The 17,165-nt window shown below is 40.1% G+C and overlaps 1 protein-coding gene across 2 annotated transcripts in view; it reads left to right on the top strand.

Moving 5' to 3' along the window:
* The window catches only part of SPIRE1 (spire type actin nucleation factor 1), a 136,769-nt gene that overhangs the window by 47,212 nt on the left and 72,392 nt on the right, over nucleotides 1–17,165 (top strand). For both annotated transcript variants that reach the window (XM_083826672.1, XM_083826671.1), the window contains exon 3: nucleotides 12,399–12,635. In XM_083826672.1, the coding sequence (XP_083682798.1) occupies nucleotides 12,399–12,635 (237 nt within the window). The remainder of the gene's footprint in view (nucleotides 1–12,398; nucleotides 12,636–17,165) is intronic.

The raw sequence follows: 17,165 nt of genomic DNA, 5'->3' as shown, positions 1-17,165 counted from the left end.
AATGAAATGGCTGTCTCACAGAGTTAAAGAGATTACTTTTGATTAACCTGTTTCTCTGCTATTCTGTAATGTTTTCGCCTTTCCAAATCTGTGGTTCCTACGGAATTCCAGCAAAAATTTAGTGTTTCTTCTGTAATGGACCTTGTGACTGGTACACTGCTTTTCTCTTCCCCACAAAATGATTTACCTTGTTAGAGAGCTTAGGGAACTATCTAAAGAAACAACCTTTTTTTTTTCATTTTGTTTTTGTCTGAAGAAACTGCCAGGCAATTTCTTTTGCAACTATATTATGACCTGTGCTGTTGTGTCTATTACAAAAGGTATTCCTAAAAGGGTGTGTGGATAGGATCAAGTTTATAGAATGTTAAAAGCTTAAAGAGTATTAAAAGTAATTAGGGATTATTAATTAAATTAAGGACCAAAATTTAAAGCCACAATGTCTAAAATCTTTTAAAATGCGCATGTTGCCCTTTTTCCTGTTTCTTAAACTTGAAGACATTCATTCTCTAGGATGTAGACTGGTAGACATAATTACATTGGTATAATGAGATGAAGGGCTGATGCTGTCAGAATTTATTTCCTGTGAAATTTAGAACAGTCTGATAGTCTAATCTTAGCTATTTTCTCTGGCTACCTGTGCTATTTACATTTAAATAAATTACTCTTACATCTTGCTTTACATTCTCAAAGAAAAGCAGTTTTGTGTGTCGCATTGCACCCAGCTGATAAGCCTAACCATTAGCCTCAGGCATGTACTTTTCTTCATTTTTCCTTCCCCTATTTTACGGGGAACAAAAGTCGTAGGGAAAACAGGATGATTAGAGGGGCTTCCAGCTGAGTTTAAGTCTTTGTGTGTGACGTGCAGAAATATAATTTAGACTTGCACAGCACTTCTTATCCAAAGCTTTTAAACTGGGTCAATATCCTCATATAACAGGTGGTGAAACTGCTATAGGAAAGGGGAAATGGCCAGTGTGAGGTCTCTCAAGAAACGGGCAATTAGGAAAATCCCACATGACCTTCAGTCCCATTCATTTCTTACATTGAAATTGGCTGCAGTAATGGGTGGACGATGTGATGTCTTCTTTGTTTGTGTGAAGAAAATGGTGTAGGCAACTATGTTCTGACTCAGAGGTGCTATGACAGTGCTTGCCTAGAAATTGTAACTCTGAATTGTAGTCGATATTACAAAGTTGATGTTATAAAGGAACGTGTGATGTTTTCGAAATCAGGAAACTCATCACAGTACAAACATAACACCTTAACTTTCTTTTTCCAGGTAGGGTTCCCATTCTGTCACTGAAAGGGTGATTAGGTGGTTAGAAAGACAGGGTAATATTGCAGCAGCATTTTAATTTCCAAAGCATGACAGGTCTGAGGGGGTTTGTATTCCCTGTACGTCTAAGCTGCGTTTTTTTTTTTTTTTTTTTTTTTTGCCAGCCAGAGAGGAAGCTCTGAGGAGCTAGCTGTGAATCCTTGATCCAGGGATGAACGGCATAGGACCATGTTATAGCTCTCCTGTAATGGTCCTGTGGATGTGGTAGATTGCTCTGCCCTGGTGTTCCCCCTTCCACTTGCTACCAAGTTGTGTTTCAAATACATCTTTATGTATCTGGCTTTTCCTTGGGCTAGGATGGCAAGAGTGGCAGCACATCCCTTTACAAGGGCTCAGCACAGGAGAATCTCAGGGTTGTCCCTTCTAGGCCTGATCTGATGTGACTCTTGAGATCCCTAACCAGTGCAAAATAGGGCAGAGAATCTGAGTATCAGTTTTGAGGGAGTAAGTCTAGTTAATTGGCATGCATATAACCTTTATATATATATATATATTATTTAATCCATTTTTTTGTTGTTGTTGCTCTGAAGTATCTGGGCAGCGTACATAGATCCCAGTGTTTAAATTAACCTTTCCCCACCAGTGGTTGGATATTAAGAAACTTGGCTGCTATCTTAGCAGCTAAATGAATTATCTAGATAGTATCTCATAATATCTCTATTAGAAGGCCAAGGGCTGAGCATTGTAGAAAATCTGACTGTATGATCTAGGTTTCTGTGGGGAATCAGAGTTAGGAATGCTTGCTTTCTTTTTCTTTCTTTCTTTCTTTCTTTCTTTCTTTCTTTCTTTCTTTCTTTCTTTCTTTCTTTTTTGTAATCTTAACATAAAATGGAGATAGATTTTTTGGAAATAGCATAACATTTCTGAACTGTGATTATAAGCAGATCTTTACCATCATCACTGTACTAGAATTCATGGATATTATCAATATTGACAAAGGGCAACAGGGCAATGCTCAGCCATTTGGAATCCAGGAATATGTCTATGCCATTAGGGATAATAAATTGTTATAGTTCAGCACTTTCTGATGACTTGGGGAGGTGTCAGGTACTAGAATATCTTGCACTAAGGTACTTCATACCTGAGGATATAAACTGTATGTTTAATTTTTCAGTAACTTTGAATTGTGATAGAGATGTGCTTTAATATGGTTTTCTTTGGCAGAGGGTCTCACTGTTCAGAAGGAACAGTGAAAGAAACAGAAAACTGAATGTCACTTCATATATGGGTTCTCTGGGGTTTTACAGCTCAGAGTAGGTGGTAAATTTTCTGCTGAGGCTTGGCCACAGGTTCTGTTTCCTCTTTGGTTTAGGGTAAGTCAGCCTCCCATGCTATCATTGTACCTGAATTTCAGACCTAAGAAATAATGTCAGGCTTGTATCTTCTTATGAGCAGATAACTTGGTCAACAGTGCCTGCTGGTGCTTTCTTGCATTATTCTGGGGAATGCTTGTTTTCTCAATGAGGCCATTGTGAGAGCTCAAAGGTAATTGCGCAGTAACTCCCTTTGCTCATTACTAAAATACTTTATGTTCACTTAGGCATTCAGTCTTGGAGGAGTATTTGAATGCCAGTGATCCAGAAGCTTGTGTCTGATGTTGCTGCTTATTGGGAAGAGGGCATGGAGTAATATTCATATGAGTAGGAGTTTTGCACAGGCTTTGTCATCCTGCAGCGTTATGTTTGTATGACAGGGTTAGAGATCATACATGCCCTAAATGAATAGCTGTTTGACACGTAAGTAACTCCTTGAGCTATCATGTTAGTCCATCTGAAAATTCACATATTTCATGATCAAGTCATGTCCTACATGCCGAGCTCCTGCTTCCTTGCACATCTACTACAGGGCTACAAAGATGGTGAAGGGTCTGGAGGACAAGACATATGAGGAGCAGCTGAGGCCCCTTGGTTTGCTCAGCCCAGAGCAGAGCAGGCTGAGGGGAGGCCTCATGGCGGCCTGCAGCTCCCTCACGAGGGGAGTGGAGGGGCAGGCGCTGAGCTCTGCTCTCTGGGGACAGCGACAGGACCCGAGGGAACGGCATGGGGCTGGGACAGGGGAGGGTCAGGCTGGGGGTTAGGGAAAGGCTCTGCACCCAGAGGGTGGTCGGGCACTGGGACAGGCTCCCCAGGGCAGTGGTCACGGCACCGAGCCTGCTAGAGTTCAAGAAGAGTTTGGACAATGCTCTCAGACACGCGGTCTGATTTTTTGGGTGGTCTTTTGGGGACCCAGAAGTTGGACTCCTTGTGGGTCCCTTCCAACTTGGGATATTCTGTGATTCTGTGATCTGACTAACAAAAAGCATCTCACTAAGAGTCTCTCACTTTTCAGCTTTTTGTTCCCAGGCCGTATCTGCAGATTCCCACTAGTTTCTTTAGGAAATAAATTCTGTGTAGATATCTGCCCAGGTGTGGCTGAGTGCTTATCCATGAGATAGTAGAGGTAGCCACACATCATTAGTCTTGGGTTGCTGTGTAGTAAAAGCCAGTGTCCCATGGACTTCTCAGGAATTGCTCCTTCATTTTGATGAAAAGGACAATGTTCTTACCAGTGGTTATTTGATTTCCCATCAGTATTCAGTGCCATTAGACCAACAGCATTAAATTTGAGTTGTTTTGTGTATGTGTAACATACGTGCTACTCACTACAAAGCAAGAGATGTCAGCCCTCTTCTGGGCCACGTCACTTTAAAAACGACCTGTTATGTTGGTATGTTTGGGCTTGGTTCTTAACATTGTTGAGTTCAGACTAATGAAATCTTAAAATTGCAACAATCTGGCTAATAAGAAGTCTTCTGCCAGTCAGAAGGACATGGTTTTTCTGGAATGGAAGAAGGTGGATGTTAGGAAAGCTACACTTAAGCCAGAAGAAGTGTCATATTCCCAACTCTGTGCGAACTTGTTCAGATGCTTCATCTGTCTCTGTTAAGTTCGTTGTCTGCAAAATGCTTGAAACGCACACTTAAATCTGCAAGACATAGTGAAAGCAGCCTGACTTTTGTAAAGTCTGTTGAGAGCCTCTGGTGGAAAGCTTATAAGACACATGCAAATGTGAAGTTTTAATTAATCTAGAATTTGTATTTAAAAGAACAGCTTTCATTGTACAGTTATTTTATTTGCTTGGCTTTTATAATTGTTAATTTTGGGGGAAATAGTTGTGAGATAGTTCCTGAGTCACAAGAGGAGAAGTGGTTTACATTGCAGCTGGAGTCTACCCGCTTAATTTTGGGATTAATTAAATGGGGGCTGAGCCTGTAGCAGATGACTGTAGTGGCTGGAATGAAATCTGTGTGGGAAGGCTAAGAAGTTAATACAAATAACTTGTTGAGGAGATTAGTTGAATTGTGCAGATAGATACTTTGACTAAAAGTGGCATTGGTGTTTTATTGCTTCATGACTAAAGTAAATTGGACTGAATCAAAGCTACTCGAAGTGTTTTCAAGTGAGGTTATTTTATTATCTTGCATCTATAGCTTGTGTTACAGACTACGGGCAGATATGCAATATCAGCCAAATTTAAACCAGTCACACGTGAACTCTGAGGATCAGAGCTACTGAACTTGTTTTCTTTCTCTTTATACAAGTTTTACTTGAGCTGGTCACTTACCTCTCACTACAAAATCTTTCGCTGTAGTTAATCTGATATTCTATTGTAATACAGATAAATTTATTCAAAAGGCTGATACAAAAAATGACAATTTCTGTCTCTTACACAATTGACTCTCTGGAATTTCAGTGGCCTGGTTTGTTTTTGATGGTCAACTAAATTCTTTGCTCTTTCTGTTGGCTTACTTAAGGAGTTCACCTGATTGATTTCTATTTCTAGGCCAACCTATATATATTAAAAACAACAACTAGAACCACAAAAACTTTGTTTGGACCTCATTTTATTGAGTAAAGTCAGGTATACTGAAGGGTTACATGTGCTAAAAAGAATAGCAGTTTTTTCCGTTGTATAGGAACAGTATTAAATGATTCTAATGTAATATACTACTACCTTGAGTTTTATCAGCTTAATACTAGATTCAAAACTTTTATTAAAATAAAAATAAAAATCTCTTATGGGCAAGAAGCATTAGTCTGAAGAGTTAGAGCATTATAAGGCTTTCGCAGAATCGCAGAACGGCTGAGGCTGTCAGGTCCCTCTGGAGGCCCCCAGCCCCAACCTCCTGCTCCAGCAGGGCCACCCAGAGCAGGGTGCCCAGCACCACGTCCAGGCGGCTTCTGAAGGTCTCCAAGGAGGGAGATATTTCACATGAGAAGCAAACTAGGGCGGTAGTTTGTGACATGATCTGATTTTGTATCTTGAACTTAAAGTAAAAAACATGTTCTAAGGAGCATTTCCATAGTCCTTGAGGCATTTACAAACTAAACTTTGATGTGCTGAATTTTGAAGCCTCTAAGATTTTAAGTGAATTTTTGGGGAAATTATCTTTATGGACAATGACAATAAGATGCTTCTAAAAACCCAAGATGAGACAACATGCCTAAAGTTCTAAATACATAAGATATTTTAAGACATTTTTCAAATGGTTTTAAGCCTGCAGTAGGGAAATATAACAACATATCTGCTCTGCCTTTGTTTCAGCAAATATATTCCAAACTCAAAACTCTTTATGTCATTGCTATTTCTGCCGTTTACTTAAATGAGATCCGGATAAAGGCCTTAACATGACCCGTATTTAAAACCATGATATGAACAGAGGTGTATGTAAGAACTTTAAAATGACTTTCACCATCTGTGTTACTTAATTATTGCACCTAATTCTTATATTGGAGCATCTGCTATTACTAGAGTTTTCACAGTTAAATCAGGGAATCTAATTTCGTTTTTCTCTGGGGATGAACTGTCACTTTGGTGAAATTCCTTCAGGTTGGATAAATTCTTTAATAACAGACTAAATATTTATCTGAAGCTTGAAGATTATAATGTATGAACAAAAACTAGAAGAAAAAATGATTTTTTCCCAATGTTTTGATGTAGCAGATAAAATGTAAATTGAGACTGATACAATGGAAGAAATTCTGTTTTCATTTATGCTAATGAATGGTAGTTCTCCGTAGATAATCTCTAGAGGGAAACCTAGACAACCAAAAACATGTTTATAATTATCGGAACCCCTGAATAAGCTGGAGAGTTATATTATTACACTTGAGCCTTAATAAACTTACAGTTAAATTACTGCCATTTTCTAAGAGGCAACTGGGCCCAAGCACATTTTAACTGGTTAGATTTTTACATGTTTGCTGGGGAGGGAACAAAGAAAAGAAAAAAAAAGCTGGCATTGCCTTTGTACGTTTAAGCTTGTTCTGTGTCTTTGATCAGTTCTTCCACTGAACCTCTTTATTGTATGCCTGAATAGTAAAATGATTCAGCAAGTAGGTCTCAGTACCCATGTTGTGCATTCACAGACCTGCGGATATAAAATCAATTTGGAAAAGATCTGCCCTGAATATGATAGAGAAGTTTTCCTAAATCTGAATATATCTAAAACAGATTGAATTTAATTAAGTTTGCATTTCATTTCTTTTCATATTTATTTTCTTTTGTATCCTGTACATTCTGATATTTTTTTCTTTATATTAAATAGGAAATAATAGTATTTTATTACTGCTTTGTATTAAATAGCAAGGCTCATTATATTGCAGAAAACAGTATCTCATTATTTCAGTTGCGAACCAACACCACCCAGAAGTTAAATAATCCTGTCTCTTATGTCTATATTCTTTGGTTATGAGTAATTCTTCTGATTCACTGCAAATACTCTGAATCCTTGCTGCTCAACTGGGAGCAGTCGAAAGTTTTCACTTTTTCTTGTTTGACCGTCTGTTTCACTAATGTAATGAATCCGTCCTCACTAATTTAGTGAAGGTCGTATTTAAATGTAGCGATGTCCCCTGCTATTAAAACCCAGGTGATGCTGGCCTGTTACCGCCAGGGAATGAATGTTGTGGTAAAACTGACCTGAGTGTACCTGAGGTATGCAGGGACAGCAGCGGGTCTTACAACAAGCTATTTAGGCATACTCTGCCGTGAGTTATTCTTGAGAGTTACCCAGGGCACTAATGATGAGGTAAATAACCCGAAAGGGTACCTGGGTTTATCCTAACCGTGTTATTTGCTCACCCTCCCTGAAAGTGGGATCTTCCTCAGCTACAGAATTAGGTGCTGAAGAAACAGGCAAATTACTCCGTTACAGAGGGGAATGGCAATCAGAGCAGTAGTTTGCTGGCTTTGGTGGAGGTGAGCAGGGGGTTTTGCATTAGCTTGAATACACCCATCTTTTGGATTGTATTGCGGAATTTTATCACAAAAACTTGTGCGTGCCCTAATGCACCAGAGAAAACATAAGGTACGCAACTCTTGAAATCAGAGTTGTCCATGGACATGTCTCCACGGCGCGTTATGCCACCAGAAACACGGCGTGGAGCCCCTGGCAGGCTAATACGAAGCCAGCAGTAGGACAGGTCAAGGTCGGTGTTTGCGTGCTGTCTTGGCACTGCCTGGGTGGGTGGCAGGGGTGGTGGCTCTGCCACGGCCAGTGGTGTGGCCACTGCCAGCCGGATCCAGGCTCATGCTGCTCTTACCCTAAGACAGTGAGGCAGTGATTCTCTTTCTTAAATACTCCGGAGAACTGCTGGTAAGGAAGTTGAGAACTTAATGATAATAATTGTAGTGTACATTTTTTAATTAAAAAAAATTAGAATTTGTAAAAGTCGATGCAGTAGAAATGCAAATATTATCGTGACTGGGTGCTGTATTTGAGGTCCCTGTGGGAAAGTTCAAAGTTAGTTGACTCACCGTAGGAGCTGGAGCTTTACGGCTTCTTTAATCCCAGTTTAGGCCTATAAAACCTGCGTGGCTTTGGGAGGAAGGGAGAACATTAGGGAGGGACAGGAATTTGAGCTGAAAAAAAGCCCTTTGCTGCTGTAAGTATGAGCCTGTCCTTAGGCTTTGTTGCTTTGTTTAAAAATGGAAGCAAACCCTAGGAAGGGGATGAAAGCTTAGACAGTGCCCTATTGTGTGTGTGGTGAGTGGGGGGAACGGCACGCAGATTTTGCCTCTCGTCTAAGCTTCAGAAAGATTCAGAAACATCTACATCGAGGGGAAAAAAGGATTCTTCTCAAGTTAAAAAAAAAAAAAAAAGAAAAGTGAAATACAGTGATTTCACCTGAAACTTTTGCAAGTCTCAAACATGTTTTGCTTCTGTACAAAGGCTGTCTATGTGAAGAGTTTTAAGAATGTGAAACTGGCAGCGTTCACTGGAAGAACATAACTGAATGTCCCATAAAAGACCTGGAAAGTAAAGAACCCATTTCCTAGAGGCGTGCCTTAACGTCTTGGAGGAACGTATGCAGCGTGGAAAGTCCCATTTGGTGTTTGTTTATGAAAATGATCTGAATGGTTGGGGTTTTGTTTTAGTGTGTGTGTAGAAGGAGCGCGAGGATATTGTTTTTACAGCATGCATCAGGTCAAAATGTTCTGGCAAAGTCTCTCGCAAGTTTATCGCAAGTTGTTATAAAGCAATAGTATAATACAAGTCCTGACTGGTGTCGGAACTGAAAGAATACTCACTGCGAGACAAAATTCCCCTTTCGCTAATGATTTAAGCAGTGTGCAAGTTCAGTCTGTGGGAAATGTTTGGTGTGTGGGTTTTTTTTCTTTGGTCTGAAGCCATGACTTTCAAAAGAACTTGGGGAGGTGTAAAGCATAATAACACAGATTTCCATGTTTATTTTTTTAAGTTATTTAGCTACTGATTGATTTGTAGAGATCAGGTCCTTTGCCAAAATTTAAGTCAGCCAGGAACAAATGAGTTCTAAAACTGGAGAGGCAGAACTTGATTTATTTATTTTTAATCTGAATCAAGCAGCCTTGTTTATCATTTGTACTGGCACTTGTTCCAGTGGCGTGTAGTTGTTTTGATGTGTCAACGTGCATCTGTCTGGCTTAAAACAGGGCTTCACTAAATCCCTCCTTACACTTTCTTTTCATGCTATACCTCTGCTTTCACGGATGTAAATCAAAAGTGTGTCAGTACTTGTCACCTGTTAGGTGCTGGAAGTATTTACTTCATGTTTAGTTAACAAACAGTGCAATTTAGAACCAGTCATTTCTTTTTAAATAACTGATGCTTTTTTAACAATATGTTAGTCCCTGATTATCCAGCTCAATAAACCATATATTATCAATTCATCCATTCAACCATGAACAGGTTTTCCTTTTTTCGTTTGTATTTGACTTATGTTACAGGCAAAGTGTCAGCGCTCGTGAGATTAGTCAGCAATGAGCTGTCCAACTTTGTACATTGTGTTTCTAGTTATATAGACACGGGAGTTTTATTTGTGTAAAGTTGCATTAGCAGTTCCGTCCAGGTGAAGAAGTTTGGACGGTTCTGTGACTTTTGTTTGATATTCACGCCGCACTTGTGGTTTTACAAGGTCCTTGGTAAACCAGTATTACTCAGAGCGCTGAATGTTTTCAGTTTTAATGCAAGTCAAAGAAAGTTGCTCGGTTAAGAAGCTTGGTGCTTTGTCTCTCGGCAAGACGAACCTGTGATACTGCGGTTTTGATCATGGCTCCTAAATAAGGAGCTGAAAGCCCGAAATCTGGGTCTGAATTGGAACCCAGGTTTTCGTGTTGTGTCTGCTTTGCATGTATTAGGAAATCTGTACATAGTACGGAAAAACATACAAGCCGTGGTACTGAACTACAAGAGCCCCACTGCTGATACATCAAAGAAAGCAGCAGCTGTCACCCGGCTTTAGCCATGGTGCTTTTGAATGCCTTAATCCTGTTCCCAAACAGAAGGAGGCAGAGGGAGCGCACTTTCTTTATACCCCTCTTCCATGGATTTTTTTTAAGTGTCTAACAAAATCCAGAATCTGTCATCAGCAGCCATCTCTGTACAGCACAAGAATTTATTTTCTTTGCATCTAATTCAGACATTTCAGTCCTTCTCAGGTATGTTAAGCTCTTTTAAATTTAGTTTTCATTAAAGTTAGAAATTACCTTGTTTACTCCCAAGTGTTTAAAATATCAAAGCAATTATTCAACTGTACTTCATTTTTCATTTAGGTCCACTTCAGGTTGGAATTAACTTGCTGTTCTTCTGTTCCCTTTCAGTAGAAGGGGTATATGTTGAGATTGTACTGAGAACCTGAGGTATAGGAAACAGGTACCTGCATACCAGTAGAATGTAGTTTATTTTATGTAATTCCCATTTGTTCAGATTTTTTATAGCAGTACAAGTTTTACAAAGCAGTTGTTACAAAATAGCTTATGTAAGAGGCAAACCAGATACGTTGCAAACATAAGTTTTAATCTGCCATGGCAGTTCTTAAGGTCTGTATGGTGCCGTGTCCTGTCTCCGAAGTGGGTCACAGGAGATGTCTAGGGAAGTGCGTGAGAACTCAGCTAGCATACAGTGATGCTCCCCTGGTGTACCTGGCTGTCTCACTAGCATTTCCTGAGTCAGAAGCTGTTCTTTGATCTAAATAAATCAAGACGAATTTTTCTTCATTAATTTGCCTAATCACTTTTCTGATCTGTATCTTAAGAATATTTTTCAAGTAAGTATAAACACATTTCAAGAGAATAGCATAGGAAAAATATTTATATTGATCAAGTTATCAGAATTATTGGAAATAGATTCTAAAAGGGTTATTTTATTTATTGGGTTTTATGTTTGTTTATTACCCACTCTCTTGCAAAGTGGGTTTGCACTCCAATGAGATTTCAGCAGAGGAATGAATATAAATGTAAAGCTTCGGACTACAGCTGGTGCATGAAATTGTCCATTCAGCTATCATTTTTAAGTCTTTGCAAACCTCCAAGCATTCATACAAAATACTTTGCTGTGTAAGAACGAGTAAGCTGCTAGTGAGTTAATTTTAACATTTTAAGAATCTATATATGTTATCCTATGTACCAAAAGGGACTTTGAAAAATCTACATTAAAAAATGTGTTGACCAGGGTAGTACTGAAAGCCAGACGAGAGTAAATGGCATTTGATGACAAGGTTTGGTATGTTTAGAAATACTTCTGTTATTAAAGTTGCTCTAGTGCCAACTACTCCTACACGGGAGTCTGCTCATTTGTGTGACACACTAGCCGTCATAACACCCAAGAAAGATGAGAGATTACATGCAATAGCTCCAGTCCTACTTTCCTTGTCAGACAAGCATCTACATTGCCTTACTGTGGTTTACTCGTGCAAGCCCATTTTCCCTTCCTTCTCCATTAGTACCACTTTCCAAAGTCCACAGTTTGAAATGCCATCTCCTTACATCTCTAGAAAGCTGCTAGCTTCAGTATTTTCTGCAGGGAAAATAATTGATGCCAAGAAAGGAAATGTGCATTTAGCATTTGGGGATGTTTGTGACAATTTATTGCTAGCTTTCACTGAGTAAGGGCTCATCTGCTTGCTTTGCTCTTGCCAGAGCACAAAAAGGAAACCTTGAATTCAATGAAAAATCAAGGTAATAACTCATTACAGTGAAATCCAGGCGTTGGTAGCTTCAGTGGAGTACGTGTAGAAGGTAAAAGAGTTCCTGTGTGCTGATGTCCCAGTGCTCAGACAGTTAATACTGGGATGTCCACAGCTGGCTCCGGACATTTCTCAGGTCTATGCAGAAATGCAGAGAGTAAAGGCCAGTTTCCAAGTGTTGTAACCATTCGTGGGAGGAGGGAGGCATCTCATGTTAAACTGTTCTTTCTTTTCATTTTATTTTTATTTTCCCAGGAGAGAAAGGTTGTATATAAAAATCTATAGTACTGGTTTTTGAGTACCTTTTTTTTTTTTTTTTTAATCTAAAAGGGCCTGGCTTTATTTTTAAATTATTACTTTTATTTCAAAATTTGAAATAATGACCTGTATGTTGTATGCTACATTACTGAAGTATTACTATAGATAGTAGATGTTCATTTTTCTCTTTAATTTTGATGTTTATTGTCTTCTCCATTGCTAAGTTTGTTATATAAGCACCAGAAAAGAGCATTTCTAGTCTAGCCTATTTGTTCATTTGAATGGCATTAACAAATACCTCTTTTTTACTTTTACAGGTTATCGAATCCCTAGGGATTATTATATACAAAGCCTTGGACTATGGTTTGAAGGACAATGAAGAGCGGGAATTAAGTCCTCCGCTGGAGCAGCTTATAGACCACATGACCAACACCACAGAAACTGATGGGAGTAGAGATGAAGGATATGATGCTCTGGATGAGGGAGTGGGGGACGATGACGATGATGACAAAGCAGAAGTTGAGTCTATTCATTCCTACAAAGATGTCATGAAGGTACAGTAATAGGCAGATTATGTGGTATTTCACTGTTCTTATCAATGAGAAATTCAACTCTGTTTTCTGTGTTTTTGTCCAATATCATACTAGCTATGCCTTTTCTTTCTTTTTCTGATTTTCCTGGTCATTCTGTAAAGTTTGCTTGCAAGAAATTACATGCAATATAGTATTTCATTTTGAAAGTTAGCAACAGAAGGTCCATGATCAACTTTACTGTAGGATCTGCCGTTAATATCACATTCTTATTTCATCTGTGTGCTGGATATTGAGCCTTCCAGTGTAACATCTGTTGAGTTATTTTGTGTACACTTGGTTACTTCATGGGCTGCTTCAATTATTTCACCTTTTCATTAGTGCAGTGTTACTTTAATTATTCTTTATCAGTTTCTTCCTTTGCCTTCCTTGTCTAGCGAAGCAGAGGACTGCTTTTATAAGTGTAGCTTATTTGTATGGAGTGAGTCAGGGTGCAGTATTTCATTGATGATAATTATGATTGTGGTTCTTGACCTGAGTTGTGAGATTTGGAAATACAGCTTATGAATTTTGATTGCAACAGGTTTGCTAATGTTATCTAGGCTACTGTGAACAATGATTTAAAAGTTTTTAACCCTCTATTTTCTCTAGAGTAGAAATTTTAGAGCCCAGCGAGCCCCTAGTAGAGACAAAGGTGTTAAAAAGCATGGATTTTGTCAAAAGCTGTATAATTGGCTTGCCTCATAAGTAATCTGAGAGTTAATACAGGTTGGAAAATTGTATGTTAAATTGTACCAGTGGAATGAACACTATATTGCTTGTACTTAAGTACAAATCATATCTGAGGATCAGAAGCTTAGTGTGGACAGAGAAATTAAGAATGTAGTGGTGAAAGCTGAGAGCAGCCTGAACAGCACATCAGGACACATTAGCACGCAGAAAGAAGACCCCCACTGAAACCTGCCACTTTTGACAGGCTGGCCATACAGAGGAAAGCTCTCAGGAGGTTAGAATGGGGGTAGCTTTTGTGTGAGAGGCTTTTGCATATGTAGTTAAACTTGTGATGTGATTTGGGAAAGTATCACTGACAGCCACTACTCATGAACCTGGTTAAAAGTCATGGCTATGTTCCCATTTGCCCTTCTCCTGGAGGATTTACATCTTGTTCCTGCTTTTCCCTGTGACAGGGCTCTGCATGCTTCATCGCAGTCCTCTCACCACCCAGCACAGTGACTTGTGTCATGTATATGTGACTGCAGTCTCGCATTTTCCCTGCCCAAACTGTCGTCTTTTCCTCCCTGCAGTGGAAATGATGCCGTACACTTAAAGCTTTCGTTTTCCCCTGTCCCTCAGAGGAGCAGGGGTCAGCAGGAGCAGTGAACGAAGCAGCCCTTCGCTCCCCGCCGATGGGGAAGGCCCGGCCGCGCGTAGGCCTGCCTCTCCCCATCAAGCCCCTGCCACTCCTGGGCTTTCCAAGTTGGTGCCATGTCAGCGGGAAGGAGCGAAGGTTGCTTTGCTCTCCCCTCCCTCCGCCACTCCCTGCTGCCCAGCCATCTTCCCTGAAAATGGCCAGCAGTGGAAAAAGCCAGGAGCACCCCGCTGAGCCCCTGTGGGGACGATGTTACGTCCCGAGTGTCTGCTGTAGAGGGTAGATGCAGCGTGTCCTCTCTCCCTCCAGTCTGGCACTAATGCCGTGGCGTGGTGAGACAACCAAAGCTGGATCGTTAGAGGAAGTTTTGCTTGGTATAGAGGCAGCAGAGACATCGGCCTACGCAGAGCTGAGGGCAGAGGTTTGTAGAAGTGACCATTTTGCACATTCTTTGCTTGATGTCTGCAAACAAGAAAAGAATTTTGGAGAACTTCTCTGGAATCCTTCAGTTACACTGGTACACATGCCTGAAACACAAAAGGCATAAGAAAACGTTCAGTCAGACTTCAACCATTAAGGCTGCTGAACGGTGGCTTTTCTGGTTCAGCTTTGCTCACAAGCATCTCTGCTGGTCTGAGGCACCTGCATATTTGTGGTTTAAAATCAGCATCTTAATTTTTATCATTTTTTGCTATTAACTTCTTATTATTCTGGAAATGTAGTCCTTGTGATTTCACCTTAATACACTGAACTTCAGCTGTCAGTCCTACATCATCCTAACTTTAACTCCTAACTGCCTTGGAATTCCCTTTTGTTGCTGTTGTTGCTTTTGATTAAATTACTTGCTGCAGGCTTATCTCTATGACGTGCCTTTATTCCCTATTCTATTTCATTAATCCATTGACAGTATTAGAACAGCAGCATCATTCTTGCCACATTTTTGTCACTCATGCGAATTTGTGAGATTCTTTTTTCTTGACTCTGTACCTTTTCAAGATTAAGACCATGTTTTGGATGTCTTTTTTTTTTTTTTTCCTCCAGTCCTGAGCTATATTGCAGGCTACACCCTTATTTACCCACTGACTGTTTCACAACAGTAGTGTGTGGTCTTGTGACCATAAGGCTTGATTATTGTAATTCCCTCTTGGCAAGACTCACTGTGAAGCTTTCTCCTCTGCAGTTTGTAGTGAATGCTGAAGCAGGTTTGCTTGTTGAATTGAGCAACTATCCTTTTTGCCTGCCCTGCATTCTCCAAATTGCAAGCTTGAAAATTGGTAGAGGTGGGCTGTGTGCTACCTGTGTTGATTTTTAAAGTTTTTAACTGTATAGTCTCCCGTATGGACATGATTTCGTCCTTGAAGTGTGATTAAATCATAAAATCATAGAATCATTCAAGTTGGAAAAGACCTCTAAGAACATCTAGTCCAACCTTTTAACCTAGTACTGACAAGCCCACCACTAAACCATGCTGCTAAGTTCTACATCTATAAGTTTCTTGAAGACTTGTTTCGTCCTTCCCCAAAAAGTGCTGTTGTCAGGTCCAAGGCCTCTCTTACCACTATGACTGAATTTTTCCTTAAATTGCTAATATGGGTGAGCCTATCTTGTGATTAAAACACAGAGATAGAGAAGATACACATCAGGTTTTGCTGTAATGTAAATTAGGCAGGTCAATCCTGAACCCTTCCCTAACACGGAAAATTCTGAGTAATGTGGTAGATAACTACTCCCAAGAATTGGGAAAAAGGTTAGCGCTAAATAGCTCTGCCAAGGTCAGCACTGGCAACGCTCATGTTTGGAGAAGACGAAGATGATCTTTTATGCAGCATCTCTGTATATTTGGTTGATCTGGCTTTTGATTTCCTTAGCAGGACCAACCCGCTGTGCAGACTTGGTACACTCTTTTAAAAAATGTATCTATGAAGACAGGAAATATTGTTTGCCATACGCTTAAATTTTTTAGACTTTGATGTATTTCAGACATGGCAGACTTGGTACAAATGAAGGAAGAAATAGAGACAGAAAGGACTGGATATTTTCAGACATCTTGGGCACGCCAGGTTTACTATGCGCATGTGCAAAGAAAGGTAAACTCGCATATAGGGTGATCTAAAGGGGTCTGGTGCACATCAGATTTACATCACACATACAGCTCAAGTAGGGAGCCTTGAGTCAACAGAGGATATATGCAGAGTGGGCTTGCCATGCCAGGAGGTGTGTTAGGCTTGCTAAGGGTGTGTGGAGTCCTGTCATGTGGCACCTTTATCATGGCATGTTGCCCTCCCTGATATTGAAACGGGATGATGCAGTTCATCAACCTTTTCTAGAGCATGCTCAAGCCCTAATTCCACTCCTAATCTTAGCGTTATCTCGCTCCTGATCCCACAAACCTCTGCAGTCAGATGGTTTAAGCCAGCACCACTTCTCATGTTAACCCTGAGGTTCCTTTTAAGCTGCAGCTTAACAGTATCTGCTGGCCTGAGCCCCATCTCTAAACCCGGTTCTAGTGCTATCCTTTATTCTAGGTCAGCAGCCTCTTCTAATTCCAGGTATAAATAAAGCCCCCTGAACTTTAGCCCATTTGATACCAGGTTTTGTTCTGTTCTGGTGTTTGCTAGGCTGAACTGCCATCCTAGTTCTAGCCCTGTCGTTTCTTTCAGCGTTGAACATCATCATAGATGAATTGCTTCTGCCAGTACTCGCCCTTAGCTTAGCTCTTCTTCAGAGTAGAGGAATAGTCAGTGGTATCTGCAATTCAAGTCACCGACCTCTCTTCTACTACCTTTTTCTTCAGATTTCGTGCAGTATAAGTAAGGAGGCAGTGGTCTTCCTAAACCAATATCCTACTCTTCCTTATGTTCACCTTGCAGCCCGAAAGTTAATTCAGCTTTAGCAGGAAACTTACCTGTGGCTGAGCCACACCTTGTCTCAGAGGCAAATAGAGCTGGGTGGCCCCAGGGTGCTCGGTGTCCTCTGGTCCTTGGCCTTACTGAAGAAATCGCTTTGAGGTAGTTCACTAATAGCGTTAGTTAATTCTGACCGAAAATTAACTGTCATGCAACTGCTGCTTCACAAAGATGATTTCGTGACACTTGTCCCATAGTAAACAAGACTCATACTTGAGAAATCTCCATGCTAACCTTTTAATTTGTATGAAAATTTTCAGAGCAGTTTGTGCAGTATTG

This window comes from Anser anser (assembly GCF_964211835.1).
Source record: "Anser anser genome assembly, chromosome: 2".
Classification (NCBI taxonomy): domain Eukaryota; kingdom Metazoa; phylum Chordata; class Aves; order Anseriformes; family Anatidae; genus Anser; species Anser anser.
This window is presented reverse-complemented; position numbering and strand designations above follow the sequence as displayed.